Source organism: Heteronotia binoei, chromosome 20 (genome assembly GCF_032191835.1).
Source record: "Heteronotia binoei isolate CCM8104 ecotype False Entrance Well chromosome 20, APGP_CSIRO_Hbin_v1, whole genome shotgun sequence".
Lineage (NCBI taxonomy): Eukaryota > Metazoa > Chordata > Lepidosauria > Squamata > Gekkonidae > Heteronotia > Heteronotia binoei.
Window position 1 is genome coordinate 25,442,579 of NC_083242.1, and position 25,425 is coordinate 25,468,003.

Here is a 25,425-nt window from a genome sequence, read left to right on the forward strand (position 1 = left end):
TTAAATGTGATGGCCAGAACTCCCTAATGGTGTTCAGTTGTGCTTGTCACAATCTTGTTCCTGACTCCATTCTCGAGGTCTCCTGGCTCTACACCTCAAAGTCCCCAGATATTTCCTGAATCGGACCTGGCAACCCTAAAAGTGCTTACACACACTTTCAGTAGTTCTTATGACATAGCTGTAAGGTAGATCAGTGACTTTGTCCATGGGGTCGCAAAGAGTTGGACTCGACTGTGCGACTGAACAACGATAACAAGATCAGCATTAAGACATCCGTGATGTGGATATAGGAAGCCACTAGAAGAAGAATTATAGACAGATTGATTTTTGTCGTTGTGTCTTGGGGGAGTTCACAGAATTGGCAAAGTTTGCTTAGGGGGTTCTGGTTTACAGTTTAGTCACTTGGTAGCGTCCTACTTCAGCTCGTAGTGTCCAAGTGTGCTCAGAACTTCACCCAGAAATATGAGCTGAAAACTCTGCCTTTGAAACAATGATAGCCGCTCCCTAAGTGTGATGGCCCCTTCCTAAGTATGATTTATGTTCTGTGGATTCCAAGTAGGTGGTTTACGTACAGAATACATAAGAAACTTGTTTCTTTGTACTTAACTAGAAAGTAGTACCAATTCTGTGTGTGTTTTTAAACTTACCCTAGTCCTCTTTACATTCTCAGCGTTCTGTCAATAGATAGTTACTGTTAATGAATTCTGATTTTGAAGCAGTTGCTGCTGGATGCCTCTTCTGCCCTAATGAAGTCACTTTTGTAGAAGGGGACTCTTGAGACATTTTGCAGTCTGGCACTGAGCATGTGTAGAACATATTTGGTGCACAGTCATGCTTTGGCAGGAACCAGCAAGTTAACCTTCTTGCTTGTGTGGGGCAGTGAAATGTAGACAAACCAGCAGTGTTGTTTGTATGCCACATGACAAGGTCCTCCTGTAACACAGGTTATTCTTGTGTGGCTTTTGTGCTTCCAGAATTGTGTGAATGAGCCAGACTGAGCTGGTAATCGTTTCTCTGATGGGAGGTGGTCAGAGTTACTGCCTGTCAGAAAGGTGAATAGTTGTGTCAATGAAAACTGATTTAAAAAAAAAAGATTATGATTTCCAAATTGATGGAATCTGGATGTAAATACTTTACAAAAGCAGATGGATAAACTCTAGTGAACAATCTATATTAATTGTTTTAATTGTTTAATTGTTATTGCTGTTACCCGCACTGAGCCTGCTTGCAGGGGAAGGAGGGCTAAAATCAAATAAACTAAACTATAGATTCAGATGGGTAGCTGTTTTGGTCTGAAGCAGCAGAACAAGGTTTGAGTCCAGTGGCACCTTTAAGACACAGACTTTGTTAAAGCAAACTATATAATCCATCTCCTTTTATTTAAAAACACTCTGCCTTTCTTTCAGTAGTACCTTCCTTACATATTCTTGATAAGAGATCTGCATTCAAGTACATTTCTAATTCTCTTGTCTTCATTTCCCCCTCTCCTCTTTGGTATCTTTTCATGCAAATCCTGAATTTCCAAAGCTTATTATAACATCAGATGTTAAAATATGGTTTTAAGATGTCAGTGATGCAAATATTCTGTAGGGAATAATTCCAGTGTAAGGCCTAGACTGGAGCCTACAGCCTTGGAACTGGTAAACCAAGGGATGAATGTTCAGTCTATGGTCAGAACAAAATACTGATACAGAAGAGGGAAGATGCAGGGGAATTAGTCCAAGCAGGTCAGGTTAATAATAGCATGATTCCTATACAATGTCTCGGTCAAGATTACTTGCTGATTTGAGCAGCTAAGAGAGACTGGCATCTCTGCTCCTGTAAGACCTAACAGCTAGCTGCTTTAAGGGTGAATTTGAGTAACTTCCTCAGTAGAAACCAGATGTCCCTTCCAGTATACTTCTGAAATGCTGTTTTTCAGAGGGAAATATCAGACAGCAAGGGCATTATACTGACTTCCGTCCCCCCAATTTTCTTTGTTGGTAAAATAGCACGTGCATTTGTAGGAGGGATTTGGGCAGTAAGACTTGACTACTTAGAGACAGAGAACTTAATTAGGGCTCATATTTTAAAAACCTTATAGTATTATATAGAATCATCTGTGTGATGCTATGTTTTTATGGTATAATTGTGCTATCTAGGCCTTTCCCGCACCAAATGTTTCTTCAATGTCATGCTTTTCTCTTTGGAGTTATACTGCAGAATTTTCCCATATCCAGAAACATCCCTCATCCAAATTTTAAAAGCATGCTATTGATGATTTCTGCCTTCTCGGTATTTGCAAAACTTAACTGTGCTGCAATTTCATTTTGGAGTTGAAGGTAAAGCTTTGTAGTTTAACTGCTAAGGATGATATTGTGTATTAAAAATACTGCTTGCTTATTAGTGCAAAGATCCTGCTTTGCATTTACACTGATAGACTCTAAATGGGTTCATGATTGCGAAATTGCACCTTCAGTGGTAGTATATACCTCTGTATCTGACGGAGCGCATCAGTAGCCATAGTTTTTTGCATTGGTGCCCTGCTATAGGACTTTCAGCTGGTGTCCAGGGCTGCTATAGGACTTTCAGCTGGTGTCCAGGGCTGCTATCAGCATATCTGAGATAGGGCAGCTGCCAGGGCTTCTGGGGCAGCCCACTGTTTCAGAAAGTAAGAGGTTTTGGAAGCTGGCAGGTCGGAGGCACAAGGATGCATGGAAGGGAGGGAGGGCACCAACAGGGGCCTAGTAGTGTGAAGGGGAGGGGTGGCCCTGGGAACTCTTTGTCTAACGCTCCCCCCCTCCCCAAACCAGGAACCAATGCTGGGTTGGTCCCTTGTGAATAACAGAATGCTGTGAATTAGGTGAACTATTGATCTGATCCAGTTGAACTGCTCTTGATTTACCTTGTTTGTTAAATGAGCCATAGTGAAGGTGAATTGGCTAGTATGTGATAAAGAAATTGCCTAATCACAGGGGTTTGTGGTTTTAGGATACCTCTTGTAATAGTCTTATCCCACTGCCCAGGAATGGGAACTTAATGACAGCAATTTCTAATGTGAAGATTTGCATCCTAAAGGCAAATACAATGCTGGGAGAACTATACAGAGGTGAAGCATGAACAATAATTATCGTTGCATTAACTTGGGTAAAAAATATTCAGATGTCTCAGTAATTCCATTTTGTACAGACTCTTTGTTATTTGATGAATCAGGTACGACCTTCTTATGTTAGTGGATAAAATGCAATAAAAATCTAACAGGTTATCCTGCATATTTTTTTTCCTCTCTGGAATTTTTAATGCATTTTAATTCTGTAAACTGTGGTAAGAATCTAAAATGCCTTTGGAATCTGTGCAGTGTAGTGGAGACTGATCATGACTCTCAATAATGGATTTAAATTAAGGGCAGTAAGGTACCAGCTGGATATTAGGAAAAACTTGTTTGCAATAAGAGTTGTTCAACAGCGAAATCAGCAACTTTAGGATGTAGTGAACTCCCCTTCACTGGCAATCTTTAAGCAGCAGCTGGACAAACACTTATCAGGGATGTTCTAGGACAGGGGTGTCAAACATCTGGCCTGAGGGCCTGATCCATCCCCTGCAGGGCTGGTATCCACCCTGTGAGCAGTTACTTGTCTCCCACTTCCTTCTCCTGGCTGCCACTGCATCACCAAGCCTCTCAGAGGGGGAAGGAAAAAGAGACTGCAACAAAGAAACGATGTCCCTGTCCTCCTGTTTCCTCCACTGGGGCTGCTCTGGCATTGCCAAGCCTGTCTTCCCTCCTTTGGGGAGGAAGTGAGGGGGAAGGAAAAAGAGAGTGCATGTTCATGCCCCGGAGAAAAGCTCCCCTGCTCACTTTTTGCTTCCTCTGCTGGGGCTGCTCCTGCATTGCCAAGACTGTCTTCCTTCCTTTGGAGAGGGGCAGGAGGGAGGTGGAAGGGGAGAGAGAGAGAAAAGGGAGTCCCATGGAACTTTCAAGACCACCAAAGTTTTATTCCAGTAAGCTTTCCTGTGCATGTACAGTTCTTTTTTTGGGGGGGGGGGGGCGGGGGAGAAGATTCTTCTGACAAGCTCTGCTCTGCTATTTTCTTTGAGTCCTGATCATATGCGCATGCTCCTTAAAAAAGGAAGGGGTGCACGAAAGAGATGCATCTGTAATAAAGGGAATTAAATGTAAATTATTTTGACTTATTCTGAAAAGTTCTTTTTAATAAAAAGATTAGATTTCTATGTGCGTGTCTGGGGTTTTATTTTCTTTTGAAAATACCCTTTTTAGGAATTACAACATTTGAATTGGATTCCATGGTTTAATGACTGGAAATAGATGGCGAAGTATTTAAAAATACATTTATGGTTCCATATATTCCAGTTCAGCACGTGATCTCCCTCTCTCCCACCTCCCTGGCTACCTCTCTTCACATTAACCCCCCCTTGCTTTTTAAACTGTTTATTATCATCACTAATAGTGAGTGGATTTTGTCCAGTCTGAAAACAACACATTATTTCACTTGGAGAGATCCCCCTTTCCAGTTTTAACACGTACAAATAATAATAAAAGAAACCTAACAGCGTCACTTGCAGTCCTTATTAGTGGAAGGGAGCAAGAGTCCAGTAGCATCTTCATGACTTAACAAAATTTGTGGCAGGGCATGAGCTTTCATGAGTCATTTAATGAGTCATTTAATTTTCTGTGGCCCCAGAAGGTAGGACCAGAGCCAATGGTTTGAAATTAAATCAAAAGAGTTTCCGGCTCAACGTTAGGAAGAACTTCCTGACTGTTAGAGCGATTCCTCAGTGGAACAGGCTTCCTTAGGAGGTGGTGGGCTGTCCTTCCTTGGAGGTTTTTAAACAGAGGCTAGAGGGACATCTGATAGCAATGAAGATCCTGTGAATTTGGGGTAGGTATTTGTGAGTTTCCTGCATTGTGCAGGGGGTTGGACTAGATGACCCTAGAGGTCCTTTCCAACTCTATGAATCTATGATTCTATAATTGCTGACTTTTTGACAGACAGACATAACCTTTATTGGCATAACAGAAAAGAAAAACAAGGTCCAAAGGAATTTCAAAATGGGACATACAAACCACAGTAATTTGTAAGCCCAACAAGCATGGAGATACAAAGTTACATGCAAAACTTAGCTAAGAAAAGTGGGGCAAGGTATTTCCCTACCTGACTCCATTTTTAATTTCTTTCTCATTCACTGCTAGGGCCAGAAATTCTGCAATCTGCTCAGTAATTGAGGGACATTTGTCCGCCAACAAAAACTCTATCCTTTTGCTTGTCACCAAGTTGGGGGTTAAGAGAGGTTTGATCAGGCGCTGTCGGTGCTGGGAAAGTAATGGACAGTCTAGTAGAATGTGCCATATAGAGTCAGATTCTCTACCACATCTGCACTGTCTCTGTTCGTAAGAGATACCCTTATATCTACCAGAGACCATGGATGATGGAAATATGTTGAGTCTGGCCAACATAAAAGCTCGGTGTTGACATGGGCTTATTAGATTTGAGAAGTACTGAGTTATGCAAATTTGGGAAGGGGGAAGAAGCAAGAAGCGGGGTGAGCATGTGCCCCTTGCTTCAGCAATTGTTAATTGGGAGTCAATATCCAGTATTCTACGGATCAAGTGAAATATGTTTCACTGCAGTTTGTCAATTAATCTAGATCGATACCAATTTATTTAATTTTCCCGAGTACTGAACAGAACCATTTAGGGGTAAAAGGGTCTGCAAGTGAAAGAGAAATCAGACTGTTGGGTAAGGGGTGGAAATGAAGGTGGAGCCAGTATTTGATTGTGATAAGCAGATTCTAGACTCTACTGTGTGGAGACCCAGTTTGGCACACAGGGTGGGATAACGCGCTGAGTTGGGAAAAAAGAAGCTGTGGCTTTTTCAGTGTTTTTGCTGAAACATTGAAACCACACAGGGATCCCATAGAGTAGCTGAGGGAGTAGTGTGGTGACTTCTTCAGATACAGCTAGAATATGAGCCCATCTGTCTTTATGTCTTGGAGAGTGAAGTGATTTCAGATATCAAATAACAATAGCAGCCGTTAGTAATGAGAGAAGAAACCTAGGTCTCAGTTCTGCCCAGGAGGATGGATTGAGCTTCATTATCAGTTGCAATTCAGCAGTCTTTCTAATCTGAAATTCCTTTGTAAGAGAACTGCTACTCTTAGGTCAGCAACTGAATGTCCTGGAAGGTTAAAATGCCCCCCTTGGGGTTTTGAATGCTGTGGTTTCTTATAGCTATGGAAAGTGTAAGAGTTAAGTCCATCCCTTGTGACAAATTAGTTTGACACCTCTGCTCTAGGCTCATCTTGCATTGAGCAGGGGGTTGGCCCCTTCCAGTTCTATGATTCTATCAGCAGCTATTTTTGAGGAGAAGAAAAGGAGCTCCACCTCTTCCTGCCTACTTCCTCCAAAGTAGACTACTAGCCCGATTGCCATAGCCAGCCCTTCTACACTGTTTTTGCCTTAGGATAGGCAATAGATCGTGGTGGATGGTGTCTATTGTATTAGCTAGGGCTTTTCTTCTGGAAAAAGAGGTGCTGGAACTATCAAGAGAGAAATGAAGGAGAAACACATGGGGTCCCCCTCATGAACTTTTAAAACATTTTTTGATAATTTTGTTTCCATGAAAAGGTTCTGGAACTCCATTCCAACATGTTCCCCCAGGGGAAAAGCCAGGGTGTCCTCTGGCTGCTGATCTTTAACGATGATGGAATATGGTCTGGGGGGGAGCTGGGTTGAAATCTTAGGATCTCGGTGGGTGAGCCATACCAGTTACTGTGTCAGATCGTAATCTACTTTGGGGGTGGCTCTTGGGGTTTGATGAGCTGCTCTGTGTTTCTTGGGGAAGGGGTAAGAGAGAAATGTGATTTTAAAAATAGTATCTGTATCAGAGAACTGAACATATATGCTATGTATTGGAAAGCGGTAAAATTGAATTCAAATCTGCTCCTTTGTGGAAATGTCTCCCTTTCAAATTAACATATGTGAAAGAAAGTAATGCTTGTATTGGCTCATTTGTTGGGCTGTGGGGAGTGTTTAGCTGCGAAACTTTTGTTGTTTTGCCCTTTGGGAACATAGATATTAAAAATTCTATTGCTGTTTAAAACACGTCTTGCTGAGAGATCTTCTTAGTAAGCCCAGCTGGCTGTTGGAGAGTCTTATGTTTTTGTTTTGTATTAAGTGAGCAGTGCTTTGTCATTTAATGCACCATGTCCATAAATGAAACCAAACACTATAATCTACTAATTTCTGGGGGTGGCATCATGTAATCAGGCTAGTAGAAAAGAAAATGTAGAAATAATAGCAGTGGGATGTTTGAACTGATATATATAATAACCTTTTTATTGTATTTGCATAAGCATTTTGCCAGTTTGAATTTTCCTATGGAGCGGGCACCTCCATATAAGAGTTTGTTTTGTTCAGTCGCACAGTCTAGTCCGACTCTTTGCGACCCCATGGACAAAGTCACGCCAGAGTTTGTACTGTCCTCTAAATTAGCAAAAATGCTGTCTGATCTAAGTTCTAGATAGCGGAAATGGTTTTCTGTTGACCAGCTGATTATTTTGACTGGACCCTTACTTTAGGAAAATGTAGTTAAAACTAAATAGTGCTTGATGGAGAAATACTTCTATCAAGTGAACATTTCTTTCCTTATATATGGTCTCTTATGTGCCCTTATTGTTCTGCCACTCAGAAACTGTGTTGCTTCCCATTACTGGTTAATGTTCATCTTCTTTAAACTCCTAGTTGTTGAGACTTTCTGTGAAAGTATTCCTTGCTGCTTCTGTTTCTCTGTTGTGCTTCATCTGAACAATTGCCATGATTTTTGTGTCCTTTTAGTGCTGGCAGAATTCTAATAAACTAGACGGAAACTGACAAGCAAATTCTGTCTGTTGGGGAGTATGTACAAGTTCTAGTTTGTTGATTCTTAATGCAAACTTCAATTAGATTTTTTCAGGAAATAATTTTTTTTTATTCTGCTCAAGAGACTCGAGGAACTACATTTTGATCTTCTGGCACCCATTGAACTACTGTTGTGCAACTGCAATCGTAGGTGTCAAATTTGAAAGTGGACCTAAATGTAATAATAATTTACTCAGGTTTATTAAATTTATTACCATTTGTTAATGTTATAGGGTAACATTTTCCCACTCAACTGTTGCTTATGGTTCTATTAATGTTTGAACCTAGAAGATCATGTTGGAGATGGTACAGTCCAACAGCAGGTTTATTTATTTAAAATCTGTGTGTCTTTAAACATTGAAAGTTCTCAAGGCAACCTACAAAAATTATATCCTAGAAGCCTGCTGTGTGTATTGTTCCTGAGGATACTTGGGTTTATAAATCCAAGGCCTTAATTCAAAAGGTGAAGCCATTAGTCTTTCTATATTCCATTTGTTGGGGCAAAGGGGGACATCAGCAGACTCAGAACCCTTAAACTTGGACACCTCTGAACTTTACTGTCATTGTACCGTACATTAATAGGTCCTGTATGGAAGATGTGTTTTAGCTCCAAGTACAGGCTGGAAGAATTGTGTAGCTTCATGTGATGTTTTAAGGCATGGGTATCTGGGAGGCCTATATGTACTTGTAAGGCAATCTCTACTTGGCACAAGCTTAGAGGGGAAGACATTGTTGTCTTTCCTCTCTATTTTTTCCCCTTTTTGTAGATATTTTGTAGAGCATCTGTATTGCAACTATCTTTTCCTTCTTGTCAGAATTAAAATAAGTTTGTAAATAAGTCAGTGTTGTCTAGAAATGTCATAGAGTCCCTTTTAAAAACACAGAAAAAACCTCCAGAAGTCACTGTCTAAAAATCCAGTGAGTTGCTGAAATGGTGATCTTGATTTCCCATAAGTTTCTCTTTTTTATTAATTCTGCTCGCAGCATTTCTGTCAAAGAAGCATAGCAGTCTTCCTAAGAGTATACCTTTTTCTTTCTCCCACAACTCCTGCCACCCCTATTAAGAATAAAAAAATTTGGTGTGTCATCTTGCCTTACAAATAACATCTTAGCCTCATGGGCAGCATGGAATAAAGTGCTCCACACAGGTAGGCATGGCTGCTTCGCTTGCTGACTGCATTACTTCTCAAGTCATACATCTCTGAAGATTAGATCAGTGCATTACCTAATAGGGTGTTTAAAAACATTTTCACGATTTGCTGACACAGGGGAATGATGAGGTAAAGTAATAGATTTTTATACTCTATCTTAAAACACACTACTGCGGCATTGGCAGTCATCTTGTTCTCATATGGAATTGGCTACTGCGGTGGTGCATTGCAGGAAACTGATAAAATCACTACAGCGAATAAGTATGTGTATGGAGAGAGGGAGAGAGCGCATGTATGTTGTACATGTTCCTTAAGGAGAGGGAATTTGAAACCATTTTCCATCTTTCTGTAATCTGTTGAAGAGAGAAGTTTATCTTTTGGTACCCAGGGATGCAGCTACCTAGCCATTATTTAAACATTTGTTCAGGGGTTCTTCACCTGTATCATTCCTAGAGGAGTTGGTTTTATTGAACCTTTAAAACAATGTGTTCATAGTTCCCAGTGCACTGGAGTCATTTTTCTACCCATGAGAGCTAATTGTGGAATTTGAGCCTGTGCTAAAGATGATTGATTTTTCCTCTCAGGTAAATCTGGTACATTTGTGTTAATGAAAACAGGTATTTCAAATAACACACCACCTTAATATACTCCCTCCATGACTATATATTAGGCTGCTGTTTTTTGGTTTGGTTTTTTTTTTAAATGAAGATTGTAAGGAACATAGCATTTGGACTGCCATTTCCTTTTTATGCCTTTTTGGGTTTTTTATATTTTAGTAAATTTTTAAAGCAATAGCTGAATAAAGTTAACTAAGGAATTGGATCACTTTAGAGTGAGTTTCTAATCTTGCAAATGTAGCAGCTCTTTAGAGGGGACATAGGACCATTGATCTGTGTTCACTACCTTCTCTATACAATTCACTGTGCGGTAGTTCCTTTCCTGCTGAGATGACAGCAGGATCTTTCTGGTGATGCACACTGGAACCAGGGAATCCGTTTGCATCTTTCCGTACTTTTGTTTCTCCTGCTCCTGGGGATAGTCAGAGAACCATGAAAAGCAGTGAAGCTTCTCAAAGTTGCTAGATATTCTTCACACTTTTGAAGTATGTTTTGATTTCAGTAAGGCTTTTGATAAGGTTCCACTTAATAATCTTGTTGACATATTGGTAAAATGTGGTTTGGGTCCTATCACTGTTAGGTGGATCTATAACTGGTTGACAGATTGCATCCAAAGAGGGCTTGTGAATGGTTCTTTGGAGAGGAGTGACAAGTAGAGTGCCTCAAGGATCTGTCCTGGGACCTGTTTGTTCAAAATTTTTATAAATGATTTGGATCAGCATATCCCAATGGGAGGGTCGTGACCCGGCACTGGGCCACAGGGTCTCCCTTCCCCTGGCTGCCCGCTGTGCCTCCCCCCTCATCACGCCCCCACCTCCCCCCTGAGGCATTGTGCCCCCCCCACGCCTCCTTCTCCCTCCCTTCCCCAGCGCAGGTCAATTTCAGTCTGCATAAAGCCCCCCCCCTCGCCTGATTGGTGAGAAATCGGCGCTGAGCTGACTCAGCGCTGGGGCAAGCCGGCGGGAGCTCAAACAGACTGCGGCTGGAAAGGGTGCGTGGCGGCTCCCTCCCCCGCACTTCCAAGTCCATTCGAGCTGCTGCTGGCTTGCCCCAGCACTGAGTGAGCTCAGCGCTGATTTCCTACCAATCAGGCAATGGGGGGGAGGGGTTTTACACAGCTTGAAATTGACCTGCGGTGCGGAAGGGAGGGCGGAAGCATTGGGAGAGTCGGCTATCTGGAGAGAGTGAGCAGTTTTAAAGGTGAGTTGCTCCCATCCTGTTTCTTTCCGTCTCTCCTCTCCTCTCCTCTCCTCTCCTCTCCTCTCCTCTCCTCTCCTCTCCTCTCCTCTCCTCTCCTCTCCTCTCCTCTCCCCTCCCCTCCTCTCCCCTCCTCTCCCCTCCTCTCCCCTCCCCTCCCCTCCCCTTCTCTTTTCTCTTTCTTCCTTTCGTCTTTCCTTTCTTGCACTCCTTCCCTCCCTTTTTCTTTCTTCCTGTTTCTTTTCTCTTTCCTTTTTCTCTCTATTTGTTTCCAACTCTCTACTACCGCTAAGACAAGTCTCCCCCATTCTATAACCATGCATTGGATTTTTCCTACCAAATTGCAGAACTTTACATTTATCCCTGTTAAAATTCATTTTATTGGTTTTAGCCCAGTTTTCCAGCCTGCCAAGGTCATCCTGTAGCCTGTTTCTGTCTTCTACTGTATTTGCAACCCCTCCCAATTTAGTATCATCTGCAGATTTAATAAGCATTCCCTCTATTCCTTCATCCAAATCATTGATAAAGATGTTGAAGAAAACAGGTTCCAGGACAAATCTATCTCAACTCCACTTGTCACTCTTCTCCCAAGAGGATGAGGAACCATTCACAAACACTCTTTGGGTGCGATCTGTCAACCAGTTACAGATCCACCTAACGGTAACAGGATCCAAACCACATTTTACCGACTTGTCAACAAGGAACCTTATCAAAAGCCTTACTGAAATCAAGATAAATTATTTCCACAGCATTCCCCTGATCCAGCAAGGTAGTCACTTTCTCAAAAAAAGAGATCAGGTTAGTCTGACATGACTTGTTCTTGAAAAACCCATGTTGGCTCTTAGTAATCACATCCATTCTTTCTAAATGTTCCAGCACCAACCGTTTGATTATTTGTTCTAAAACTTTCACAGGTATAGACGTCAAGCTGACAGGTCAGTAGTTACCTGGATCCTCTTTTTTCCCCTTCTTGAAGATGGGGAAAACATTCGCCCGCCTCCAATCTTGCGGCACCTCTCCTGTTCTCCAAGAATTCTCAAAAATAATAGCCAGAGGCTCAGAAATTACATCTGCAAGCTCTTTTAGAACCCTTGGATGCAATTCATCTGGCCCTGAGGACTTAGTTTCTTTTAAAGAAACTAGATGTACTACCCCTATGCTGATCCTAGGTTGAAACTTCATACCCTCCTTATATTTTGTGTTTTTGCCATGGTGAGCACCATTTCCCTCAAAAGAGAAGACTGATGATAAGTAGGAATTGAGCAGTTCCGCCCTCTCTTCATTGCCTGTTACAATTTCACTTTCTTGCCCTCGCAATGGACCTCCCATGTCCTTGCTCTTTTTCTTACCCTGAACATAAGAAAATAACCCTTTTTTGTTGTTTTTAGCATCTTTAGCCAGCCTAAGCTCATACTGAGCTTTAGCTTTCCTAACTTTTTCTCTACAAGCACTGGTGATTTGTTTATATTCATCCTTGGTTATAAGGCCCTTCTTCCAATTCCTAAAGGAGTCTTTTTTATTTCTCAAGTCTTTAGAGAGCTGTTTATGAAGCCACCTCCGCTTTAGGGTTTGTAGAATCTTTCGGGCTCAAGTGCCATGTTCTACTGGAGAAAGTTTTTCTTCCAGACGTTTCGTTCTCGGCTGCGGAGAACATCCTCAGTGGCGTTGCAGCCGGAGCAGATGCAATGCACAGCAGCCAAGAAGGTCAGAGCGCCTGCTCCGGCTGCAACGCCACTGAGGATGTTCTCCGCAGCCGAGAACGAAACGTCTGGAAGAAAAACTTTCTCCAGTAGAACACGGCACTTGAGCCCGAAAGATTCTACAAACCCTAATGATGTTACCAGCTGTGAAAACCTGAAATCTTTGATACCACCTCTGCTTCTTTAGGCTTTTTCCATTTTTTCTTCTCATAGGAATAGTCTGTGATTGCGCTGTCAGTATTTCGCTTTTAAGAAACTCCCACTCCTCCTGAACCTGTTTCTTCCTAAGTATATCTGACCATGGGATTTTACCCAACATAGTTTTTAAGTTTATCGAAGTTTGCCTTTCTGAAGTCCAACCTATAAGCTTGACTACGTATAACTTTTCCCTTCCCTAAGACTGTAAATTCCAAAACCACATGGTCACTACTGCCCAGGGTGCCCACTATTTCCACTTCTTCAGTCAATTCTTCCTTGTTGGTGAGAATCAAATCCAAGATAGTAGATCCCCTTGTTTCCTTCTTCACTTTCTGGAAAAGGAAGTTGTCAGCAAGACAAGTCAGGAATCTATTTGACATTTCATTTTTAGCAGAGTTGGACTTTGAACAGATGTCCGGGTAATTGAAATGTCCCATGATCACTGTGTCCCTTCTCTTGGAGAACTTTTCAGTCTGTTGTAGGAGTATCTCATCCAAGTCCCTTGACTGGCTTGGTGGTCTATAGCAGACCCCTACAATAATATCAGTTATTTCTTACTCCTTTTATTTTTACCCAGAGACTCTCAGCTGAGCTGCCATGCTGAGATTCACATATTTCCTCACAAGTACATACCTCCTTCACATATACTGCTACACCTCCTCCCTTTCTCATTTGCCTGTCCCTTTTAAATAAGTTGTACCCCTGTATCCTAATATTCCAGTTGTGAGTGTCATCCCACCAAGTTTCAGTAAGGCCTATTATGTCATAGTCTCCTTCCTGTATTAGGACTTCCAATTCCTCTTGTTTGTTTCCCATACTCTGCGCATTAGTGTAGAGACAATGGAATCCAAGTTTTATGTTAGTTTCTGTACAAATCTGCAAGTTAACATTACCTAGTGTATGTGCCACTCTCTGCAAATCTTTACTGTTCTTATCCCCAGTTTCTGGCATCATACGAGGCTTTGAATTATTGTCTCACTTCCCCATGCAATTTAGTTTAAAGCCCTCTTTAGGTTAGCAAGGCTGTTACCAAACACCCTTTCTCCTACCACCATAAGGTGTGAACCATCTCCCGACAGAGGACCACCATCTCGAAAGCGTAAGCCATGGTCCAGAAATCCGAATCTTTCCTGATGACACAATCGACCTAGCCAGTTGTTTATTTGAAATATTCTTCTTTCTTGTCCTAAACCATGGCCTTTGACAGGAAGCACTGACGAGAACACAACCTGTGCGCCCAGCTCCTTCACCTTCTGACCCAGAGCCACATAGTCTTTTCTAATACGTTCAGGGCTATGACGGGCAGTATCATTTGTTCCATGTGGATCAGCAAGAAAGGATAGTAATCCGTGGGCTTGAGAAGTCTTACAATCCTTTCTGTCACATGTTGGATGTGTGGACCCGGCAGACAGCAGACCTCTCTGGATGACAAGTCCGGTCGACACACTTTTGGCTCCACCCTTCTGAGCAAGGAGTCTCCAGTCACCACCACCTTCCTCTCACTATATTGGAGAGCAGAAGCTCCAGGCTTCTTATACACAGGATCCTGAGAAACTTTGTTCAAGCTTCGCAGAGGCTAGGGAAGTAGCCTTTGTTCCAAGGGCTCAGAATCAGTTACTGTGGGGAGATCCTGGAACCTATTGCTGAGCAGCAAAGGCTCAGAATATCTCCTGATTTTCTTTCTCCTTTGGGTTACATTTTTCCAGGAACCCTCCTCCTGTGTTGGGTTCTCTTCTAATTGCTGAGATACCATTTCCTCTCCCTCCTCTTGTCCTTTCAAGAGTGCCTCATGCGTTTTGTCAAGAAAATCCTCGCTTTCCTTATACACTGCAGTGTGGACAATTGTGCCTCCAGTCCCTGTATCTTCTCCTCCAGCAGGGCTACTAATTTACATTTGGTGCAAGTGTAATTGCTGCTACTCTCAGGTAGAAATACAAACATCCCACAGTCTTTACACGTCACCGCCTCAGCTCTCTCACCTGCCATACTGCTGCAATCCATTTCAGAATTTTCTTTGACTTCTCTTTAAATCTTACTACCAACTGCCACTTGAAACTACTTGTGAGTAACTACCCACCTTTCTACAGAACCCCCAAGCAAGACCCCCAGGCTAAGAGCCACAGGCCAAGAGCCCTTTGGTTCTTGCCCTTCAGCTCGTGCCAAAGGCTCACACCTCTTGACAAGGATGAGCCTTGCAAATTAAAGGCTCAAGCCCCCACCCACCTCTGACTCAACAGCCAGAGCAACAGCAGAGGGTGGGGCCAGCAGCTACCCTCAGGCAAACAAGCTCTCCTCACTCAGCAACAGCTACACAAAAGACACACAAAAGCCATCAGAAACCCCTCTCCAGCAGGCATCAAGTGCTCAGAGTTCCCTCCCGAAACAACAACCCTAGGTAATGCTCCCCAGCAGTTTTAGAAAAGCAAATCAACACTCATTCATCTTACCAGCAGCTCCATTCTAGCTCCAAGCACCTTCCTCTACTGCAGCTGAGCCACTTCTGCCTCTGGCAAGGATGAGCCTTGCAAATTAAAGTGAAACTGACTAGATGCAGCAGCTCCACTCTCCTGGCCTCTGTGCTTCTGGTCAGTTTTACAGGAAACAAGAACTTTTTTGGAGCAGGAATGCAGTTCTGGCTGGCTTGGCATCAGGGGGTGTGGCCTAATATGAAAATGAGTTCCTGCTGGGCGTTTTCTACAAAAAGGCCCTGTGTGAAACAATGGTGACAATCAGGGGGTGTGACCTAATATACAAATGAGTTTCTGCTGGGCCTTTTTTAGTTAGTTTCCCTTTCTTTCCCCAGCTCCTAGCAGAGCGGTTTACTGGGGGCACCTGCTTTGGGGGAATGTAACTCAGCACCCTGAAATCCAGTTCACACCAAACTTGGAAAGCAGATAGAGGAGAGTCTGCTGAAGAGTTTCCCACAAGTTTGGCATCTTTAGCCCACTCAGGGGCTGTTCTACAACTTCCCGAAACGAACAAACCATCAAACCACAAATTGTTCAGGAAATAGAAAAAAAACATGAAGTGATCTGAATCACTGATTCAGGCAACGCAGCAAACTACAAAATGAAATGAAGTGCCATTTTCACGTTCTGTGCCCATCCTTTGTCCCTAACTCCCCCAATGAAAGAATGATCCCCCTCGTATATCATTTGTCTTAACATCTTCCATATGTAGGAGGCATACTATGCTTGACGCCTCATTTGTAACATTTGATTTTTTATTATTATTCAGAAATAAATTCCTTAATCAACTTAAAATTCCATAAAAAGCACAGTTTAACTCCGAATTTATCATGGTCTCCTTGGCAAGCTTTTCAAAGTATTTACCTTTTCAAACTGACTTTCATATAACACATCCATAATGTTAAGTTCAGTAAGAGTTAAGTGTTGTTGAAAAAGAGCTGGAAACTCTTTTGATTTAATTTGGGTCCTCCCTTCTGGGGCCACAGAAAACAGGTTGTTCCAGGGAGTTCATGTGAGTGGTTGGTGTTCTGATGATGTGGCCAACCCTGTTTAGGATGCTAAATTGTATAAATAGTATTTTGGTTGTATCCCATCTTCTAGGTCAGTGGCCCCCAACTTTTTTTTGTCCCAGGGACCGGCTCCAGGGCTGGCTGGCCCACTGTGGCCCCAGAGCTGGCGGCTGCCCCCCTATGGCGCCTCCTCCTCCCTCCATTTCCTCCTCTGCCCCGCCCCCCTGCAGTCTTGCCACCTGTCCCCACGCAGCCTCGCCGCCCCCTGTTTTTACCACTTTAAGGCCAGGGAAGGTGAAGCGCCTTCCAGACCGACCGACCTCCGACAATCAGCTGATCCAATCAGCTGGGAAAACCACGGCAGCGCGGCTGTTTCAGCAGTCACTTGCCACTGCTGCCATGGTTCCCCCCCCCCTGACTGGATCAGCTGATCAGTAGGGGGCGGGGGAGGTTGGCCTGGAAAGCGGTTCATGGCACCTTCCCCGGCCTTAAAGTTGTATAAACGGGAAACGGCGAGGCTGCGGAGAATGCTTCTCCTACCCTGATACTTGTAACTTATTTGGGGACATCTGAAGACCGAGAGTATCATAAATATACTTTGTATATAGCTTTTTGTGACTATCTTTAAGAAAGGAATAGTTCTTAGAATATAATCACAATTTTTTATTCTAACCCAGTGTATCATCTTTAATTGGATAAGAAGCTTCTACAACTGAATAAGAAACGAAATTGCCAGTAGTTAGAGCTGTTGTCACATCAGTGCCCTCTTTCATAGAAACTGCTCATATATTACTTGTGTCAGCCCCAGAACCACAATTACACATCAGTTTGTCATAAGATTTTTAACGTGTGTAGATAACTGGCAAGATTTTGTCCATGTTTAAAAAGCTTTAAAGCAGATATGTTTTCTTGGGCTTGTAACTGGATCTAACTAGATTTTTGTGTTCCTTTGGAAACTTAATTTGTGTGAGATGCACAAGTCTGGGAATAAATTAAGTTTATAAGTGGTGGTAAGCCTCATGCCTGTCATTAATACCCCATAACTTTTCTAAAATCCAGTGTCCAACCCAGAGTAAAATGTTAAATTGTTAACACCTGGCTTTCATAGAATCCTGCCAAATGGAAGAGGAGGTGGGACTCTTAAGACTTTTCATGGATTATATGTATACTATGGAACAAGAGTTCACCAATATTTTAATAAATCCAGTTACCAGTGGTGTTTCACTGTGTTGCATCTCATCAAGAAATGGAATCCAGGAAAAAGATCTGTAAATAGTGGCGGGCTCAGTTCTTGCTGGTTTTCCTTGGTTTTTTTGGGTAAACAAAATATGAAATGGGGAGGAGGAGGTGTAAGGTTTGCCAGGCAGACTTTTCCTCTGTTTAGATAGGTGAAACTTCACTACCAAGATGTTGCAAGCACGCGGGAGGGATGGTGGCTCAGTGGTAGAGCATCTGCTTGGGAAGCAGAAGGTCCCAGGTTCAATCCCTGGCATCTCCAAAAAAGGGTCCAGGCAAATAGGTGTGAAAAACCTCAGCTTGAGATCCTGGAGAGCTGCTGCCAGTCTGAGAAGACAATACTGACTTTGATGGACCAAGGGTCTGATTCAGTATAAGGCAGCTTCATATGTTCATATGTTCATCTTTTACCACAAAGGCATTGCTAGGAATGAAAAGTATTGATACATGCAGCTCTAAAATAACCCCACTATTCCCTCTCCCCATCCTTACTAGTTGTTCTAACATAAACAGTCAAAAAGCAGTTAATTCTCTAGGCTAAACAAAAGTAAAACATAGTTCAAAGAGTACAGACTGTTATCTCGAAGGTCGTGGCTCTGCTTCCTCCCAGGATTGTATGTGGAATTAGCACCAGAGTGCTCCCTGGTCCAGAGCAATTCACTCGGGAACGCTTTCATGTTACATCTCCAGTCACCAAGGACATTATAGAATTCACATGCAGTTTACAACGGGGAGAAATGGGAGAGCGGGAAGGATGAGGAGAAGGGAAAAGGGCAGTTGCACAGCCGAACATGGCGAAAGACAGTTAACACTGAAATAATCCAGAAGCAATTATAATTCAGAGCATGGCAGTAGACATGTGGATTCTGACAGGAGGAGTTAATCCTGAAGCATCCTAGACATTAGAACCACAAGAATCAGCCTCCACCTTAGTGCCATCCCCAAATGCACCCGTTTTCTTTTCTTTTTTTCTGTAGACATAAATGGCAGCTTTTTGTGGGGTTTGGGAAGCTGAAATAATGTTGCAGTGGTGAGAAAAATCACTGTCTTGGCCATTACTGATGCAGGTTTCATGGAGCATATGCATGTACTTCTGTGTGCAGTCATATTTGTTAGTTCCCATAGAGCCATTGTTACTGACATTTTACTTGTTGGGAGAAGGGGGAGCATGCTGTCATTCAGTGTAAACTGGAGTTACTGATTTTTTAAAAAATTATCAATTGGTGTCAGGAGGTCTTTCCAGCCTTTCATGCTTGCATTAAAAATGGAAGGAGTCCACTTAATTCTAAAGTTAAACGAACTGTATGATGACAGTCTTTATCAGTTGATCCATTTCAGCAGTTTTCCAGATCATAATGAAGAATCGCTTTCTAATTACAGTCATTATTGAACTTCAGACATTTTTTGCTTCAACCAAGATGTTTTTCTGTAGCCCTTATGGGTAGACCACTTCTTTTTTGTGCACAAATTCCCAGGTTTAGTCTTTTTTTTTTTTTCCAAAGGAGGAAGCAAGCCATAATGTATTTATGATCCGTTGTTGATCATCCTCAAACATTCAAAGCAAACTTAAAATTTAAACTGTCCCCTGTTGGTTTATGTTCTGCTTATTGTAACTGTCTACAGACTGCATAATATTGAAATGAATGTATGGCCATAAAATGATCTCTGTGTTCTGTTTCTGGGTTAGCATACTTATTTGCCATGGAAATTGTTGCTTTGCATGTGATCCTGGTATTAAAGAGCTGTAAAATTCTAGATTACGTAATTTGTTTTATTTGTCAGACTTAGATGAAATATGAGATTTCATAATACTAGGTGTCTGGAGGTGCTTTTAACCTAAAATCATATTTGTTTATTTGAGGTTTGGATTAAACTGATCAAATGTTTCACAGTTGATTTATTGATTAGATGAACTTGGCATTTGAGTGAAGCCTAGAGAGCCTGTAGCTCATTCACTTGAAGAGGTCATAGTCTTAAAGTTTGAGCACATTTGTTTCACTTTTCCTCATTAAATGGACAAAGCGGAAAATAATTTCATTTTACTACTGTATATCATGCTTTTCTGAACATTAACATATCTCTGGCTTGAGAGAACGTTCTTCACATTGGCCATTTATTTGACTGGCCAATGAAATAGTGATCTAACTGGGGCTGTGTATTATTCTGAAATAGTAGTATGGTATGGCTAAATTACTACAGTTAGTAATGATTTGGATTTATTCAAGTACTACAAACAAGACTTGAGTTGGAAGAACAAGCTTGAAAATGAGTTGCATCATGGACAACGATACAAAGTTGAGTAGGAAACTCAGCCATAGTTTTCAGTGTGGTTCACTTTTAAAGGCAGAAACACAACGAATATTTCCTAATGCAAGACTGTAACTCAGTGATATTGGCTGTTTTTAATTAACGTCTTTCCTTTACATTACAGGCAAAGTCGTGCATCTGTCACATGTGTGGTGCCCATCTGAACAGACTTCATTCTTGCCTTTACTGTGTCTTCTTTGGCTGTTTTACAAAGAAACACATTCACGAGCACGCAAAGGCAAAGCGACACAACTTAGGTAAGCTTATCTTCCTATGGTAAAGCAGCTTGTTTGCTAAGGTCTGATGTCTATAATATGAATAGTATGACGTTCAGATCAGATGAGCCCAGAAAGCCAGTTTCTTCAGGCCATGGAGAACATCTCTTGCAATCATCTCATTTTTCCCTACTAACTTTGCAGCTCCTCTGTAATTGTAGCCTTGATTCATGGAGGCTAGGTTGCCCATTGTAAAGTAACAAGACATAACTAGCAGTTTCCTACTGGGGCATTGAGTCTCTTCTGGATTTCTGTTGTATTTTGTTGCAGAGCCCCCTTAGAAATCATGCAAGATGATTGTGTTCCTCAGGTTCGCACTTACAAAGTTTGCATCTGATTGTTTTAACAAAATGAGCAAGCACTTCAATTCCACTGAGTCTTGAATGGCCTTTTCGTGTTTTTTGAATTGTATGACTTAGCTCCTAAATCCAAATGGCAAGTGTTATCTTATCCTTGTTATCTTCTTCCCTCTTTAAGTACTCAAATCCATTTTTCATGAGAAGGGAGGAATACAGAGATGTGGTTGCTCACTTAGGACCAAGTAGTCCTACATGAATGTGTGTTGTTTTTCCATAATTCTATATATGTTAGACATTGGCCGTAGAACCTCCTTGTAGCTGTTTCGAGTTTTAAAAATGGATTTTGACTGTTATGTATTTACTTCGTTAGTTATAAACTTTGCACCTTCTGCATCACCTTCCCAGACTTGTCAGATGCTCAGCCTGATAGGATTCAGCAAACAGTATGTCATCTTCTCTTATCATTATATATGCCAATGTCTGTATTCCCTTTTACTCTTGATATGCACATCTTGAGACGACACAATGGGAGACAGTTCCAACCATTGTATTTCTATTATCTGCCTACAGACCTTCATTGTACATGGGTCTGACACCTAACCTTTGCTTCTGTGCTTACAATCTGTATCTGTTGTTACAAAGCACTATTTGTCAGAGTTTCTGCTTTCAGAGAACTCTTTCTGTTCAGTTTGTTTCGGAAGTGAGCTATACACAAACCTTAATCCCAACCCTGTGCTGGCCAGGTCTTTAAGACTTGGTTGTCGTCCTTATGGACTGTATGGCTGACCTAGAAAACACACTGCACTTACCTGTGGCTGCACAGTACACGGCTTTGAAGTTCATGTTTAGGTGTCTTTCAAAGGTGCCTGCACTTTCCTATCTTTCCACTGAGAAACCTCCAATCAGCTTCTGAGAAGCTCCTGGATTCCTCAGACTGCTCTTCAAAAAGCATTGTTATTAATAGTATTGGTGAGGAACAGAAAGAACTGAAGATGGAAACTGTTACCGAATAAGCAGCTTAAAAGAAGTAGTTCAGAGTTGCCCAGAAATAATTAACTCATACTTCCTTTCAGTACTTTTTTGTTGTTTTATGTAAAACTTTTGTCATCAGGATGTGTAATGCAGAGAATAGCAACACCATAAGGGGCTGAGAGAGTGGGAGGCAGGCAACAGCACAATCACACAACTGCACCTGGCTCAGTTCAGTTTCACCTCCTTCTACTTCTTTTCTCTTTTATTTTATATTTTGTGTCTGAGTTTGTGTTTTAAAGTTCAGGGTCTTTTAATTCTGGTCCCCCCTCCCCCAATCTGTTCTTGTTCCCCACTTGCATGTATCCATTTATTATTTCAGTGTTTCAATTAAAAGGGGTTCTTATAAAAGTAACTTTGCGTCTTACGAATATTATGAGCTGTATTGGGGGGTTTTGGCTGAGAAATGGGATTTGGAGCCAATACGATAATGCTGCTATTTCACATGGAAACAAGCAGCTAAAGCTATGCAATTTGTTTGTATGGTGAAAAGTGAGGGAGTTTGGCTCCAATGTGTGATTTCATGATTCATCACATCTTAATTCAACTCATTTTCTGAAGATTTTCTTACCTACAGTGAATCATGATCTATTCTAGACACAGATGGAGACATTATGCCCAGATGAACTGAAGCCATAGGCTAGCGACAGAGCATATGTTTGGCTTATAGAAAGTGTTAAATTAATTCCCTGGTTTCTCCTGTTAAAGGATCTTGGATAAAAGGACTCTGAAAGACCTCTGCCTGTCACCTTAGAGAAACACTGCTGTTCAGAATAGACTATTTGTACCAGAATAGTATTATCAGAATAGACAATACAGAACAGGTTACATGGAACCACTGATCTGACTGTGTTTAAACTTTGTGTAAATAGCCCTTATTCACAAGACCTGAGCAAAGTTGTCAATGACAGGACATTAATGCATAGGTTGCTATGAGTCAGAGGAGACTTGACGGCGCTTAAAACACACACACACTTTGTATGTTCCACTAAAATATCAGTGTTGTAATATTTCCAGCTGCAGGAAAAAAAAACCCCAGAGTGGCTGACACAGTGAATGCATAGGGAAAGGACTGGAGTTGGGTGATCAAGCATCAGCTATAGAGGGTTTTGCTTGCTTAAAAAAGACAAAACAGGTGCAGTATGCAAGTAACTTCAAGCTATACTTTAAATCAGGTCTTCAGAGCCAGCATGTTGTAGTGGTTAAGAGTGGTAGACTATAATCTGGAGAACTGGGTTTGCTTCTGTGTGGTGACCTTGGGCCAGTCACAGTTCTCTTGGAACTTTCAGTCCCACCTACCTCACAAGGTGTCTGTTGTGAGGAAAGGAAAAGAAGGGAAGGCAATTGTAAGCTGCTTTGAGACTCCTTAGAGAAAAGTAGAGTATAAAAGTAAGGTATAAAAACATCTCTTTTCTTCTTCCTCTTCCTCTTCCTCCATTCCATGTTCCTTCATTCCATTCCAGCCTTCCTTCATTCCATGTTCTGAAACATGCACTTTCCTGCACGTTTGGGAGAGCAAGAGCAAACTGTATCTTACCAGTTTGCATAGTTAGCTTGTAGTTAAGTAGAAAGTTAACTAGAAATTAAAACACACAAAGGGAGCCGAAACACAGAAGCCCATGTTGGGATGGCATTGTGTATGAGCAGAGCATTTATACTGGGACCTTTTTCTGAAACTGATGTGCAGTGAAGCTGATCCACTGTTTTTTAAAAAAATGCACATGAGGGAAGCTTACTTCACATCCTTATTCACATCCTTATTAAGCTGTGAAGCTCCCTAAGGTGGGCTTGAGCACGCCAGTATCTCTGCCCTGTGCTGCGAGGCTGCGACATGGATAAATGTGAGCACTTTGTGGATGCTGTCTGTTCTGATCTTCTAGGGAAAGAGGTGGTCTGGGAATGTGGCGAGCACCATTCCATCACAGACTCAAAAATAAATATATTAAATAGCAAATCACTGAACTGGCTTGTATCCAGGATATTTATTTACATTATGTCTATTCTACAAATTCCCTCTTTTAGGAGAAGGGGGAAAATATAGATTTTTTTTGCTCTGAAGTGTCTGAACGTTTTCATCTCATAGCCATAATCAGGGCTCCTGCTGTATCTGAGGAAGGCCATTTGATCATGAAAAACAGGTTAAGTGCATGCAAATCTTAAAATGAACAGAAATTATTTTGAAGGACTGAGTGACTTTTGCTGAGCTAACATCCGTATCCATGGAGATGTGCAGAAACTGAAGCTCTAGATACCAGATGATGTTGCTTTAGCAGGAACAGTCACACGCATGCTGCAAAATGTCTTCAGTAGGAATAGGCAGCTGGAGGAGGGGCCGAGGGCAGATTCATAGCTCTGGCATAGCCCAATCCCATCCTCCCCCCCCCCCATGCGTCTCAAATACTTTTAATTCTTTCTTTATTTTTTGAAAGCTGAGATCTGGTCAAAAGGCAGATTCTTCCCTCACAAAGTGGACAGGCAACAGAGGCTATGGGACAGATGTCTCCTTGAGCACCTCAGCCGCTCCCTTCTCAAGTGCAAGTTAGGATACAAGTAGATGGAAGCAAACAGGTGCTCAAAAGAAGGACTCTGCAAAGTTCAGGTGCTCAAAGGAAGGACTCCGCAAAGCCTCCAGTGTCATTTATGCTTCAGAGGATAAACTTTTGAGTTTATTTGACCTTGTTCAGTCAATTCCTCAGTTTGAACGGAATTTAATGTTAAATGTCCAAAAATGTGTTGTTGAAGCAGGAATCTTACCAGCATCTTATTTTCTTTCTATGTATTTGTTTTTCAACTAAAGTTTTCCAAGCCATTTCCAAGATGGAAGAATATGTTAACATTACTTCTCTAAACATCCTGTGGTGGAATGGCTGACTGCTGCAGTAAGATAAACTCTGTCCTCCCAGCTTATCTGGAAGGTGGAAAGTCCAGGGGATAATGTGCATGTTCATTGAATCAAATGCCTGCCTGTTAAATGGTCAGGGAGCCACTGCCCTCTTACCTCCACTGGAAGAGGGTGGAACTCCGGGTTGCCATCAAGCTGAATGACTGTAAGAAGGGTTGATTCTGTGTGTTTGCATTTGTTTAAAATTTCAGATGGAATGCTGCTATTTCAAGAAATGTTAGATCAGTTGGGCTCTTAACATCCCCATGTTTTGATTTTGCTCCTGCGATCATAAATTATGTCATTTTTGGACATCTATGTTCTTACAATATTCAACAGATTGCATATGCAAATAATAAGCGACAATGATGCATCACTTTCCCTTCAGCTTCTCTCTCCCCCCCCCCCCCCCACTTTGACAAAATGACTACATCTCTGCTTGGACTCCAGGCCATCGCCACTTCAGTTTGTCTGGTTCTCTGTCAGAGACTAAAGCCATGTTGACAGTCAGTTCAGGGTACCACCTGGCTACTTAGCTAACAAAATGAGAGAGCTGGGTATCATAGATATGCTATCTCGGTCTGTGGAGTGGGGCATGCTTTCATAGCAGCTTCATATAGATATTTAATAACTAAGAAAAACATCCATGCAAGGAAGCCCCCTGAGATGAATAGCTGCCCTTGGGATCTGTTCTTGAAAGAAAAGAACAAAAGCAAACAAAGCAAAACATTATGGAGTAACATGAGAGTAGCCCCTAATTATCTTAAACTCTAGTAATTGTCATCTGAACCAGCTCATAATGGCATAGATGAGACACAAGACAACAAAAGCAAATAGTAAGTAATTCTCAGAATGTGTAAAGGTTCAAGGTATTGTGAAAGCTGAAAATTCCACAGGTGATTTATCTGCCTTCTTGGATACATAGATCACAACATATCTGCATAAGAACCATTGTTCAAGATGTGCTGTTTTATTCAATAAAATGACTTGGACATCTGCATCTGACTTTCTGAACAATTAATAGCATAATCATATTGATATTGTATGGAAAAATTAGAAATGAATATTTCAGTTGTAACCCACATGTACATATGTAAGAAATTACAGTGAAGAAAATATAACATCCTGGGTGCAACTGATTTCTATGCGTTGTTACATTTGTC

At 41.7% G+C, this 25,425-nt stretch overlaps 1 protein-coding gene across 3 annotated transcripts in view; it reads left to right on the top strand.

Moving 5' to 3' along the window:
- Nucleotides 1–25,425, top strand: part of USP22 (ubiquitin specific peptidase 22) — a 172,515-nt gene that overhangs the window by 30,868 nt on the left and 116,222 nt on the right. For 2 of the 3 annotated variants that reach the window (XM_060260527.1, XM_060260528.1), the window contains exon 2: nucleotides 19,903–20,035. The exons of the other annotated variant lie outside the window; for it this stretch is intronic. In XM_060260527.1, coding sequence (XP_060116510.1) covers nucleotides 19,903–20,035 — 133 coding nt within the window. The remainder of the gene's footprint in view (nucleotides 1–19,902; nucleotides 20,036–25,425) is intronic. 3 annotated transcript variants of the gene reach the window in all.